Below are 15,039 nucleotides of genomic sequence, written 5' to 3'. Positions count from 1 at the left end.
TACTGTTATAATATTTAGAAGGATCCATCGTCTCATCAATATGGATAGTCTCTCAACTAGCACAGGCTACAGCCTCTTTATACCTTCTCAGTGAAGTTCAATAAATCACTCTATGTCTGTACATACACACGCACAAATGTATACTGAGATACACAAGCATATATAATACCTTTATGTTATTAAACTATTTCCTAAACAAATACTGTATACCTACTATATGTAGAGCAAAATGGGAGAGGCCAGGGAAAATGAAATTATCCCTACCCTCATGGAGCTTACAGTCTGGCAAGTAATAGTCTATTTAAATTTAGGTGCATTTCTTATCAAGGGACAAGTGAAGCAAAATGGATAAAAGGCTGGTCTTGGAATCAGGAAGATGTAAGGTCAAGATCTGCCTCTAATACATAAAGGCAATGTGGCTATGGGCAAATTATTTAAGCTCTCAGTACAGTATCCCCAGAAAACTCTCCAAGAATATGTTACAGATAAATTTCTGTTCTTCATTGGAGAAGGGAATTTGCGTATAATTTCCTATGGTCATAAAATTACAAGCCCAGACCAATAAGTCTTCTTACCTACACTAGAGTATAAACTCCTTTAGGGAAGAGGACTATGTCTTGTTCATTGGCATCCTGGCGCCTACCATATGTGTGTGTGATTATGCCTGTGTTTTTTTTTAATTAATAACAAATTAACAACTGACATTTAAATGGACTTTGTGATTATAAAATGCTCTACATCAGTGGTGTCAAATTCAAATGGGAATGGATTCCTGAGGACTACATATTGACCTAGAAAACTACAAATTAACATTACTTGCCATTGTGCTATATTTTTATTTATTTTGTTAAATATTCGCCAATTACTTTTTATCAGGAGTTTTGCTGGCCTCCAGTTTGATATCTTCATGATTCCATTTGATCCTCACAACAAACTTCTTTTAAGTTCATCAGATCTAAAGCTAGAAGAGACCTGGTCAAATGCCTTCATTTACAGGAAGAGAAGAAAGGAGGAAAGGAGGAACAAACTGTTGTACATAGTAGATAGCTTAACATTTCTGCCAAGATGAGTCCCTTCCATGAAACAAGGTGGATAGCCCCAGTGACTAAAGATTTTTTTTCCTATCTTGAGTCAATCAGAAAGGCGTTAATATAAAAATGTGGGACTAGGCCAGAGGTTTTGATGGTTTATTAATAAAAGGAGGAAAGTGAGATGAGAGAGAGGAGAGGGAGGTAGATATCTCCTAAAGAAGGGTTACCCTCACCCTACACCAAGATAAATTCAAAATGGGTGAGTGACTTAAACATAAAGAAGGAAACCATAAGTAAATTGGGTAAACACAGAATAGTATACATGTCAGACCTTTGGGAAGGGAAAGACTTTAAAACCAAGCAAGACATAGAAAGAATCACAAAATGTAAAATAAATAATTTTGACTACATCAAATTAAAAAGCTTTTGCACAAACAAAACCAATGTAACTAAAATCAGAAGGGAAACAACAAACTGGGAAAAAAATCTTCATAGAAACCTCTGACAAAGGTTTAATTACTCAAATTTATAAAGAGCTAAATCAACTGTACAAAAAATCAAGCCATTCTCCAATTGATAAATGGGGAAGGGACATGGATAGGCAGTTCTCAGATAAAGAAATCAAAACTATTAATAAGCACATGAAGAAGTGTTCTAAATCTCTTATAATCAGAGAGATGCAAATAAAAACAACTCTGAGGTATCACCTCACACCTAGCAGATTGGCTAACATAACAACAAAGGAAAGTAATGAATGCTGGAGGGGATGTGGCAAAGTAGGGACATCAATTCATTGCTGGTGGAGTTGTGAACTGATCCAACCATTCTGGAGGGCAATTTGGAACTATGCCCAAAGGGCGACAAAAGAATATCTACCCTTTGATCCAGCCATAGCACTGCTGGGTGTGTACCCCAAAGAGATAATGGACAAAAAGACTTGTACAAAAATATTCATAGCTGCGCTCTTTGTGGTGGCCAAAAACTGGAAAACGAGGGGATGCCCATCAATTGGGGAATGGCTGAGCAAATTGTGGTATTTATTGGTGATGGAATACTATTGTGCTAAAAGGAATAATAAAGTGGAGGAGTTCCATGGAAACTGGAACAACCTCCAGGAAGTGATGCAGAGCAAGAGGAGCAGAACCAGGAGAACATTGTACACAGAGACCAATACACTGTGGTATAATCGAACGTAATGGACTTCTCCATTAGTGGTGGTGTAATGTCCCTGAACAATTTGCAGGGATCCAGGAGAAAAAAACACTATTCATAAGCAAAGGATAAACTATGGGAGTAGAAACACCGAGGAAAAGCAACTGCCTGAATACAGCGGTTGAGGGGACATGACAGAGGAGAGACTCTAAATGAACACTCTAATGCAAATATTATCAACATAGCAATGGGTTCAAATCAAGAAAACATGTAATGCCCAGTGGATTTACATGTCGGCTATGGGGGGTGGGAGGAAAAGAAAATGATCTATGTCTTTAATGAATAATGCTTGGAAATGATCAAATAAAATATTTTTTAAAAAAATAAAAATAAAAAAATAAAAGGAAAAAAAAGAAGGGTTACCCTAAGTATGGCCACCTCCAGTGAGCAGTGCAGGTCCTCCTACTCAGTTCCAAGGGCAGAAGTAGAGAGACCCTCACGCTTCTCCTCTGGACTTATATACCACCACCCCCCAGTTCCTCCCTCCATTGCATCATTTTTGCTGATGCTCCGGCTGACCCCACGAGATGTCTTGAAATGCCAGGCTGTTGTGGGTGCCATAGTGGGGTAGAGCTATTTTTCCTCACACAAAAGGTCAACGGTTTCTCATAGAGAAAAAAAATGAATAAAATCTGGCAACCCAATGATCTCACACAAACTATTAACCATTAAAAAGCTGAATATAAGATATGGTTTTCAGTATAGCTGAGCCCTCATATGTCATACAAAGGTACAAATGAAATGAATTTGTAGATACATAGAGAAGACTTGGGAAGGGAGTTATCCTCAATTATTTGAAGGGCTATCACATGAAAGAGGGAGCAGACTTGAGGGCTTTAGTGTGTAAGGGAAAGAATGTAAGGGGTTAGTATAAAAGGTTGGACTGGAATATTTAAGAATATGGTCACCAGGAATTTAATCAAATTCCAAAGAGATTTATTTTAAATTTTTATTTATAAATTATAGAAAGTAAAAGTAAGAAAATAAGGGAGAGGAAAGAGTAAAATATCTAGCCAACATACTATTTTGTTCTGACACCTGGCTCAACTGAGGCAGGACTAATTAGCCCTTAGCCGGAGGGGCCTCAGCCTTGAGCCAAGGACCTGGGTATGCAGGGAACCTCTCTCAATAGGGTAGGCCTCTCCTGAGCCTAGTCCCTTCAGAAAATCCAGAAAAGGAGTCAGCCTTTTTCACTCACCCCACGTGGTAGTTTTAAGGAAAATAGAAGCAGTCCGAGATCCTCAGTCAGAGCTCCTTCAAAGCCAAGTTGAAGCAGAAAGACCAAAAAGACCCTTCACAGGAAGTTCTTGGCATTTTTAAAGATCATCCTTTTTGTCACTTCCTGTGACTTCCTTCCATTTTATGTGCACCAATTACAACTAATGCTTTGCTTAGAACTGTCCAGGGGACAGTCAGTCAATTCTGATTTGTCACTCACTATCGAACACATAGGTCACAGACCTCCCCCACTCAAGTGTAAGTGGGATATATACGCTTCTGGTGATTAAATCTAAAAATGGGCAGGGGAGAGTTAATTTAATATTCATAAGTATCAGGAAAGAAACTATACAAACTTCAAATATGTTTTATCAGCTAAACATATTCAAAGTAGTAGTGACTCCCATTTCAATTACTACACCTATTAGCCTAGCAGATGAGAATAAAGCCAGCAGAGGAAGTAAAATGAATAAATAGAAGTGGTGCTAGCTTTAACTCTGATGCTATATCCTCTAAAGACTTACCTGAAATTTAATAAGGAAAATGACAAACATTGCTCTAGGTTAAATGAGTCAATAGTACAAGTATAGGAAGAAGAAGATGCAGTCAGACTAGATCATAGTTCATACAAAAAAGACTTGAGAAATTTAGAGGACTAAAACAACAAGATGGCATGACTACCCAAAAAAGCTAATCCAACCTCCATTTACATTCTAGGAATGCAATTATTCAAATAGAAAGGTGATATAGCTCTACCATACTCTTCTCTCATAAAACCTAATTTGGAACTTTCTAGTCAGTTCTATATTCTATATTTTTAAGAGGTACATTAAGAAACTGGAGGGGGCAGCTGATTAGCTCAAAGATCCATACCTAGAGATGGGAGGTCCTGGGTTCAAATATGATCTCAGACACTTCCTGGGGGAGGGAAGGAAGGAAGGAAGGAAGGAAGGAAGGAAGGAAGGAAGGAAGGAAGGAAGGAAGGAAGGAAGGAAGGAAGGAAGGAAGGAAGGAAGGAAGGAAGGAAGGAAGGAAGGAAGGAAGGAAGGAAGGAAGGAAGGAAGGAAGGAAGGAAGGAAGAAATTAGAGCATGTTGCCAAAAAGTATGCTCTATAGGAACTTCATGAGGGCTATTGTGGGAAAAGAACTTTGTAAATCATTGAACATTATATAAATGAACTATTATTATTATTATTATTATTATTATCATTATTGGAAGATGACAGGGTAGAACCCTATGTACTTGGACTTAGTCCAAGATTTTCCTCTCATAGATGTATAGAAGGTGGCACAGTGGATAGAGTCTCGTATGTGGAGCCAGAACCTGGATTTTCAAATCTGGCCTCAGATACTTCTGTATCTGTAGGATTTAAATTAATGTTCAATACTCCAAGTATTACCTTTTATAAAGTTTATTAATAATCACTAGAAGTAAAGGAATAAAAGGGTAATTATCTAACAAAATACAACTACATGACTAGTTTTTCTACCTGCTCAAAAACCCTGTGACCAACAAATGCCAACACAGAAAAAGAAGAGAGTGAGAGTCGGAACTACAGTGAGCACCCTGGGCAATTCACTTAACCCCAATTGCCTGGTGCTTACCACTCTTCTGCCTTATAGTTGTTACTATGACAGAAAGTAAAGGTTTTTAAAAAATTGTATAGAGAAGGAGAACACGATAGCTATTAGTTGTTCAAATGTTTGTCGCATATTAGAGGGAGTAAACTTATTATTCTGTGTGATTCCAGAGAGAACACAAAAGGTGCATTTCTTTTCAAAATAAGGAAGAAGCAAACAATAAGAGCTAATGTAATAGGCTGCCTCAGGAGGCAATGGGTTCCTATCCCTTAAGGTGCTCCCATTGAATCAGAAGTGAGATGACCATTTGTGAGGAATGTTAGATCAGAAGAAATTCACAATTTGAATTAGGACTAATGTCCTTCATGATTCCTTCCAAACTTAATATTCAATACTTACAATTTTAAAAATGTACATTCTTAGTACTAGAGCACTAAAAAACAAAAGAATATATTTAAAACCTAACAGTAAGGGACTAAGTTAACAATGTAGAATTCTAAGAGCATTCCAGCAATTTTTGCAATTGGTGAGTTTGAAATTTTAGATTTATTTACTTTTGGCAAAAGAGAAACACAGACTGGAAGCACAGGCTGAACAATGACAAAAATAATCTTCACAAAAGATGAATAAATGACCATTCCTTAGCAATTAAGCCTTTGAATTTCAAAGAATTCTGCATCCATCCAGCATCTAATGCTAGTGGGGAGCTAGGCCTAGTGTTCTCTCTAGATAACAGTCTTGCCACATCTGTGGTGATGGCTTCGGAGATGTTTCATCTCTTAGTAGCTGATGGTGAGGCAGAGAAAGCATTTCCTACAGAGTAAGTTTTGCCTTTGGCTATCACAGGAGAAGCTGGCTTTCTGTAAGCTTGTGGGTCCCTTTGGGTTTTCCCTAGGCTTTTGTGTTCTTTAGAAGGTGAAGCTAAGGGTATAAAGTGCTGCAAACAGTCCCTACCTCTGGAGACCAGGCATTTACTGCAAGAAAGAAAGACCAATAGCTTCCCAGAGCATTGTTCACCCACATTAGAGAAAGGATTAAGCAGATACATTCAGCTATTCTAACAGATTTTCTTTAAGCCTTCAATACCCCTCTCACAGTCACTCGGATAATCACATTAGTTTTGTCATTAAAAGATCCCTTTTATAGAAAGTACCTAAACCGCTTAAACCACCCAGAGAGGTTGCATATATTATCAAACACCAAGACAAACGGAAGGGATTTTCTGTTCCTCATTTCAGTTTTCCCTATTCCTACTTGCTAAATTCAGGAAACCAAGTTAAAAGATTTTGCAAATTACCAGTAAAGGAAAAGCAGTTCTCATTTGTTCCCTCCCCCAAGGATTCCTACTCCAAGGCTGAACAGCAATGGACTGAGAACTCTTGTCAAGAATGAGACTGGATGGAACACACAAGATAAAAGTAGAAAACAGCAGGGGAAGGAAGGTGCAGAAAGAATTGCACTAAGGAACACTTACACCCATGCAATTAGAAACTGGGATTTGGGGGCATAGGAAAGAGAAGACAGAGATATGACTCAATAACAGATGTCAGAAAGAAGAGTTATTGCATGTATGGAGAGAGCAATAGCATTTCATTTCTCCAGATGATAATGGAAGAGGGAAAGGAGGCTGAATTATTTTGCTTTTCTCAACTAAGGGCTCTTTTATGGAAAGACCCAACTTTTGACTAGTTGATCTTAAGGTCCCTTCCAATGATAGACTATAGAAATAGCCTATCATCTTTTAATCTTTATATCTCTTCTAACAACTAATCCACTGTATAGTAGGTTCTTAATAAAAGTTTGGTGAAGGTGAAAATATTTTTAGAATAATTTATGATCTTAAGCCTCTGTTAAGAAAATTTGGTCTATTAGTAAGATGTTCCTACAATAGAATTGTCTAGAAAGGAGATTTAGCTATAAAATATCTGCTTCTATTTGGAATACAAAGGACCAGGAAAACTGCCCTAGGCTCAAATTAATTTTATACTATCCAATTTGTTGTTAGAAAAAAATTACCTTTCATAAATTATTTATAATCATGGTTTTCTAATTTTTCATGCTCTTGTCTTTTCATGTTAATTTCATTTATTAAAAAAATAAGCCCTTTTATAGCAGGGGCCATGCTATATTTTTATTTTTGATCCTCTGCAAACCTCTACCACAGTACAAGACACATAGTAAGCAAATATTAACTACCTTTAGAAAAACAGTACTATTGAACAAAACCTTAAATTTATACCAAATTCTAACAACTATCATTTCATAATAACATCTAATTTTAATTAACTGATATCCATTTATTCATTTAACAAATGTTAAGTGCCTACTGTATGCATGACATGTAGAAGGACACAAATAAGAGTCCCACAGTGTGGAAAAAATATGCATGAGGTCACAATCTGTACTGAACAACAAAATATCCACATCAAGAAGACTATAAAGTCATTGAATTATTAAAATATTAAATGCAGAATTCTCATTGATTTTTATTTCCAAGAAAAAAAAGTGGGGGGCTATCCCAAAGTTCATAATCCTTAAAAGATAATGGATAAGATTTATATTTAAAGTCTACTTTTCCCATCTTTTGCATTTCAGATTTTAGTAGCATATTTAGTATTTCTTCCAAAGACTTTTCCCTGCTGAAAGTCTCAGCATCACATATGTCAACTGGAAATAGATGCTACTTTAAATCAGTACAAATCTTTTTAATAACAGCAGAACAAAATAACTGAAAATCTTAGCTGCCAAGTGTAAAAATAACATGAAATGCAGCATATTTAAAACAAATTTTGGCAAATGTTTTCAACTGTTATAAAATGTACAGGAAAATATTGACTAATAAATTGGGTAAGTCTTTCACCTCTTCAGGTCTGTTTTCCCATACATAAAATTCTGTGGTCCAATGGAATGATAGCTAAGGTTTCATTCCACTCATTTTCTATGTTTCACATTCTAATATTTTGTATATGATCTAAGTTTCCTCTTTGCACTAATGTTCTATACTCTATGTTCTAATTTTTTGTGAGGTTCCTCCCAGTTCTAACAATATATGAAATAACTAGCGATAAATAATATTTATTATTAGAATACTTTAAGATTTTTAAAGTATTTTATATATATATATATATATTTCACATGCTTCTTACTAGAATTCTGCAAAACAAATGCTACATGTATTAATAGCCCCATTTTAAGGGTGAGGAAACTAATGGCTTAGCCAGAGTGACACAGCTATTAATTATGATTGGAGTCAAGATTCATTCCCATGTCCTTCCTATCTAAGTACAGCATTCTATCCAATACAAAGCAGCCACTCAAAGTACCAGGTTGTGGGAAATATTACTTAAAATTTCCCTCCTCCCCATCCACAGCTCCTTCATTCATTCAATATCAGGTAAAATAGAAATACTCTAAGGATGATTTTAAACTTTGATCAATATATGCATATATGTATATATGTGTGAATATATAGATATTGATAAACAAGATTTTTAATGAAAACTTTCTTGGGCCTAATTGTATTAAAAATCATGAATGTGTATGTGTGTGTGTGTGTGTGTGTGTGTGTGTGAGAGAGAGAGAGAGAGAGAGAGAGAGAGAGAGAGAGACAGATTTTTCATGAAAACTTTCTTAAGCCTAATTTTCTTAGATAGGCAATAATATATGCCTATATTATAGATAGGCAATAAAAAAATAAAAATAGGCAAACATTTTCATTAAAAATTATATGTATATTTGTGGGTATGTATATACATATATATGCACACATATGTATAAAACACATATATACTATATAGATGTCATATATAGTATAAAATGAACATTTTAATGAAAATTTTCTTAGGCCATTCACATAAACATAATGGGAAAACATCAATCTATAAATTCAAAATTACACAACTAATCACGGGTTACACAAAAGAGTACTAGTTACACTTTGATCATAAGATCCCCAAAGTCAAGAAATTGTACTGAATTTAAAATGAAAATGGTGGCAAAATAATTCAATAATATGGAAAACAGGATGGTCCTTAAAAAAGGGGGGGGGGTCAATTGTTTTCTTGTATTTCCTAGATCACCAAAAAAAAAAAATCAGTGGAATCATTTATCTTGTATCTGAGCTAGAACCATGAATCAGCATTTTAAAAAGTGATTAGGCTTGAGGTACATTTTTTAAAGAACACACATTGTTCCGAAGGCAGGGCAACGGGAAGAATCCTGAAGAAAGAGAGCAGCAGAAATAAGAGAAAAAGGCTTTCAACAAAGTGGAAGCTGTTTAAGAGAGTCCCTCTCTGGCCCTGAAAGGGTTTGGTCCAGTCCTATTTGTTATCCCAAAAAAGCTCTAAGAAAGAAAGGTTTCAGTGTAAGTGCTGCATGAAAGAAGCCAAAAGCTTGAAAATAGGAACAGCTCAGCCATTTATTAATGTCAAAAATGCTGTCTCTCTGAATTGGCCAATTGGCATTTTTGGATACCAAACAGGAAACTTGTTGTGCATCTGCCCCTATGTACCACAACATCCCAGGCTTTAATTACATCACCATAACCAACAACAAAAAAAGGAAAGGTAAAAGTAACCAATTTTGAAGAGTTGATCTTATAATTTTAAGGTCTATATTGAAACATCTAGAGGTGCCAAACTATATAGAAAGAAGTCCCCAAAGGACATCATGGGCAAAATCGAATAATTTTTTAAACCAGCAGAGGCTATCTGAAGTGTCCCAAAATGGATCTAAAAAACAAAAACAAAGAGAAACAGGGCAGAAAATAGCCAAATTTCTCTCTGGCAGAACCACCATGACAAATATTTAGAATGCCAAGGAGCGAAGAAACACCTAAAAGAAATAAAATTACACAACCAACCAAACTAAATATGTGCCCTGTACAAAGACTGCTGGTGTGTACTTTAATATAAACAAGCAGGCATAAGGTCCAGCCCTATTCCTTATTTACAATAGCACAAGCCAACTTATTGGTTGAACAACCTGAGAACAAGAGAAATATTTCCCATGTTCTAGATGTGGCCTATTAAGGTTCTCTCAAGAGCAAGCATCATTTTTTCACTACCCCTCTGCCCTTAATAACACTTCTGGTTTATCTGTTAGGGTTTTTTTTTCATAATTCTCTGATGAGAAGTGACAAGTAGCCCCAAAGTGATTTGAAAAACTGAACCTGTGAAAAACAAAGGGTCCAAGCTTAGGCAAACTGTCCCTCAGGATAGTCTTTCCTATTTCCTAAGAGAATCAGAAACCCTGGTATTCAGATACAAAACACCAGGCCAAAAAAAACTTTTGTCAGTTTGTAAAAACTGAAAAGGATCTCTTTATGGATATGGAACATTGAAATCCAGCTCCCAGAAAATAAAAATCCCACTGAGGAAATTTTATTACAGGTACTTTGCTTCTCTTGTCCCTAATCTAATCATGGGAAAAGAATACACAGAAAAAGTACAGGGGGTGATGTTTGGAAAAGGAGTGTAACATTATCATAGTGTATCCATGTCACTTTTCAGTGATGCCCATTAAACTGTTCAATCCATTTCTTCATGTATTCAACTTCCTTGGCTCGAGCAAACAGCACTGACTGGGGGTCATCAATATTCCTGGCACGTAGATCTAAGTGATGGGCCCCATCTGGGATGACTATTGAGACAAGATTATCTGTGATGTTCTCATTCACTCCACCTGCATACCATGGATCCAATGCACCATTGCTGCAAGGAGAAGGGAGAAAAGGCAATCAGTTTAACATCCCAAATTAGGAACCTATTATAAAATTTGTTTTGAGGTTAAAAAAATCTACATTAGAGTCACAACTTCATTTGGGTCCACTTTGTTGCTCAGCAATTAATTTACTCCTCACCTCAAAAGAGCTGTTGTTTTTAGCCATCTTCTACTCATTTCCTCCTATTTTCAAGGAAGAATTAGTTCTAGTTCTAATCAAGGTTAATTCTTCCACTTAAACCCCAATATCCTATCCCTTCCTGTCTCAGTCAGGTAACAAATATTAAGCATCTATCAGGTACCAAGCATTGTGCTAGGCATTGGGGAAACAAAAGTGAACCAGTCCCTGACCTCAAGAAAATTATATTATATACAAAAGCATATACCAATGCAAGGATCCAGGACAAAGGAGTCATGATAAAAGACTATTGACCACTATAGAAGGAACTGATAGAATCTGAATACAAATTGAAGCATAATAGAGAAAATGAATATTTTCTCCTTCTACCATTCCATCTTCACAATTTTCCAAACTAACTTATCACTTGTTACTTTTTCTTATTCTGGCTCTTTAGTGTACATTCTCCTAAGTCTCTGTCCCTAGGCAGGAAATGGAGTGCCACACATGGGGAAAGTAAGAGTTCAGTCTGTCTGGATCACAAGTATGTGTAAAGCAGTCAGGTGAAATAAGGAGAAAGGGTAGGCTGGGGGAGGGGGGAGGCCAGAGTGTTTCATCTTTAATAACTCCTTCATAAATTCCTTCTGAATTCCTCTATAAATTCCTGGGGAAAAAAACCTGTTTTCTATCATAATTTTAAAAAATCTCTTGAAATCATTATCCTCTCAAGTGATCATCCCAACTTATCTCTTTTCCTGTTAACTGTTACACTTCTTGAGGCAAAATCTCTACTCATTGCCTTCCTCACTAAGGACCTCTGAACTGCCAGTTCCAATTTGTTTTTCTAAGGCTTTTATTCCTCCCTAGATCTTTCTTTTGACCAATTTCTTTGTCCTTGGGATTTTTTTCTTCCATGGCTAGACAACATATTACAACCTCCAGAAAATGGATCCCCTCAACTCTGTATCTACCCTATGGATTGAATCATCCAGACTGGTGAGTTAATGAGTACAAATTTGAAATCCAGTATCTCTGGCCAGGCTCAGCCATGCTTCACATTTCACCAAAGCTATCCTCTTGCCATCCACTCTACCCCTGCCACCATGAACACAATCTCCCTCCCCACCCCACCTCCACTTTCCATCTCTTAAATAGCTATCAAATCAACACTGCCATTTACAAGAAAAGGAATGTCAATCAGTTTCCTTATGGCTCTTATTGGTATCCCAAAAACCCTACACATGTACAGGACATCCCATGAGACTTGGGGCAATTTTAAGCTTTAATAGCTTAAATGAATCCTAGAAATTTAAGTTTTAATGGCTTACAACCACACTAAGACTCATGGGATATCCTGTATATATGAACTTCTCCATTAGAATAAAAGTTCCTTGAAGGCAGATTCTGTTTTCCTTTTGCTCTTATATCCACAATGCTTGTCATAAAGGTTTCACAAATACCTACATTCACACATTCATTTATTCACAATTGTCCTCTTATCACTTGTTCCTTTTTTTTATTCTGTCCCTTTAATATAGGCCTTCTTCTAAGGCTCTGTCCCTAGTCCTTTCTTCAACTCTTTACATTCTAATCCTTATCAAGTTTTTTCACTTCAGGAGTCCTCAAAAAGAAGTGGAAGTTTCCTTCAAACAAATACAAACTAATTTCTGGGGAAGGACACTATCAATTTTGGGAAGGGACAAAAAATAAAGATAAACTTCATGCAGGAGATGAGATGAGCTAAGCCTTGAAAACTTAGGTTCTATCATCACTAACAGAGCAGGGGCGCATATGTTATCTAACTTTCTCTATTTCCCAGTGCGTAGTACAGCACAATACACATATCATACACAAGTACTCTTCCTCACTCAGAAGGCTAAGTAACCAACTGAAACTCTTAAGCAAGGGACAGAGTGACCCTTGTCCAATATATGTAAGTAAGAATGGTCTCCTGCTATTCTTCTTAATATAGAAACAAATTCCTTAAACAATGGGAATCTCCCTACTCTCAATCCATGCCTCACCAAATACTCCTCACCTTGCCCTACTATAATGGCTCCATGAGCGCCTCAATAATTCCCTTCCATAATGTGGGTTGCATTCCATCCCTTCTGAGTGTATACCAATGATGCAAGAATGTTATCTACTGGTTGTCCCTCCTTTCTTGCTTCATGAACAGTCCATCTGTTGTTGGTATCAGTCAATCAGTCAATAAGTATCTGTTTAGTGCTTACTATATAACAGGAACTAAGTTAAGCATTAGATACAAATATGGGTAAAAAAAAAAAAGACAAATCTCTGCTTTCAAAGATCTTACATTCAAATGGGAGATGAAAACACACATAAGAAAGCTAAAAAGTGTGTGTACACAAATTTATCTGGAGAAATGAAGCAGTACAGTGGTTAGGAAGCCAGACTTTAGGTCAATAAGAACTGGGTCCAAATCCCAATTGTAACATATTTTGACTATGTGACCCCAAACAAGTTACTTACTTTCTCAGTGGCGAGGTAACCTTCTAAGATTCCAAGTGGCAAAGTAGATGCCAATCTACATTCCTAGAGCTCTCTATACAGATGGAGCCATGGCCAGTACAAAACCAAAAACATTTTTCTGATGATATCCTTCGTACCGCTTCATCTGCACAATTCCTCCTTTTCACCCTCCTCAAGCCTATCATGTACCTTTATATTGCCCTTTAAGGAAAATTCAACTTCATTTCCTTGGGAAAGATAGTACTGGATTGAATGGAAGTCTCGCAGATCATCAGAAAAATACTGGTGCTAAAAAGATGAGTCTTAGTTTCAAGAAGCCTAGATTAAAACAACTGTGCATTTTCACAAAGATTCCCCTTCCTTTGTTTCTGGGCCCAGCTTATTGTCCATTTGTTTCATCTGTCCAAGATATCTGTATTGCTGGAGTTCTATAGATTGTATATCATAGAACCAATTGTATATCATACTCTGGACCATGAGCATTTCCATTTCCTCATACAATGTATTCAGTGTCATAATATTAAATGCTATATGGATAGGCAGTGTGACTTTGTACAGATAGTTCTTTTAATTTTACATTATGGCATCATCCATATGATTTTTCCTATGTGGATAGGTAGGATAAATGATTATGATTATGATTATTATGGATCTCATTTAGTATGCTTCATCATCTATAAGGAAACCTCTTCAGATTGGGTTCTGCACTGGACCTCCTCCATGACAGTGGTGAACAACTCCAACAAATTTATATCTTCCAGTTTTATATTTAACTTGTAATAATAAATAGAGAAGTAAACAAAGTTTCAAGGAATCTTATATAATTTTGACATATACATAGGAAATACCCTGAAAAAAGCAAAGAAGGAATATGCTCACACAAATCATGTTTTTATAGTCAACAAACAATAGCAAGCAATATCTTAAATTCTTAAATCTCAGTCTTTAAATTCTTTTTTTTTTAATTTTATAGTATTTTATTTGATCATTTCCATGCATTTTTCATTAAAGACAAAGATCATTTTCTTTTCCTCCCTCCCACCCCCCGTGGCCGACGTGTGATTCCACTGGTATCATATGTGTTCTTGACTTGAACCCATTGCCATGTTGTTAGTATTTGCATCGGAGTGTTCGCTCCGAGTCTTTCCTCTGTCATGTCCCCTCAGCCATTGTAGTCAGGCAGTTGCTTTTCCTTGGTGTTTCTATTCCCTAAGTTTGTCCTCTGCTTTTGGATAGTGTTTTTTTCTCCTTGATCCCTGCAGATTGTGCAGGGACATTACACCACCACTAATGGAGAAGTCCATTACGTTCGATGATACCACAGTGTATTAGTCTCTGTGTACAATGTTCTCCTGGTTCTGCTCCTCTCGCTCTGCATCACTTCCTGGAGGTTGTTCCAGTTCACATGGAAATCCTCCACTTTATTATTCCTTTGAGCACAATAGTATTCCATCACCAACATATACCACAATTTGTTCAGCCATTCCCCAATTGATGGGCATCCCCTCATTTTCCAGTTTTTGGCCACCACAAAGAGCGCAGCTATGAATATTTTTGTACAAGTCTTTTTGTCCATTATCTCTTTGGGGTACAAACCCAGCAGTGCTATGGCTGGATCAAAGGGTAGACATTCTTTTATCGCCCTTTGTGCGTAGTTCCAAATTG

At 36.6% G+C, this 15,039-nt stretch overlaps 1 protein-coding gene across 2 annotated transcripts in view; it reads right to left on the bottom strand.

The window, feature by feature from the left end:
* Positions 1-8,847: 8,847 nt before the first annotated feature.
* The window catches only part of PRCP (prolylcarboxypeptidase), an 84,025-nt gene continuing 77,833 nt past the window's right edge, over positions 8,848-15,039 (bottom strand). For both annotated transcript variants that reach the window (XM_007490887.3, XM_056794912.1), the window contains one exon: positions 8,848-10,753. In XM_007490887.3, the coding sequence (XP_007490949.3) occupies positions 10,549-10,753 (205 nt within the window). In that variant the 3' untranslated portion in view covers positions 8,848-10,548. The remainder of the gene's footprint in view (positions 10,754-15,039) is intronic.

The sequence above is a fragment of the Monodelphis domestica genome, chromosome 4, assembly GCF_027887165.1.
Source record: "Monodelphis domestica isolate mMonDom1 chromosome 4, mMonDom1.pri, whole genome shotgun sequence".
NCBI lineage: Eukaryota > Metazoa > Chordata > Mammalia > Didelphimorphia > Didelphidae > Monodelphis > Monodelphis domestica.
This window is presented reverse-complemented; position numbering and strand designations above follow the sequence as displayed.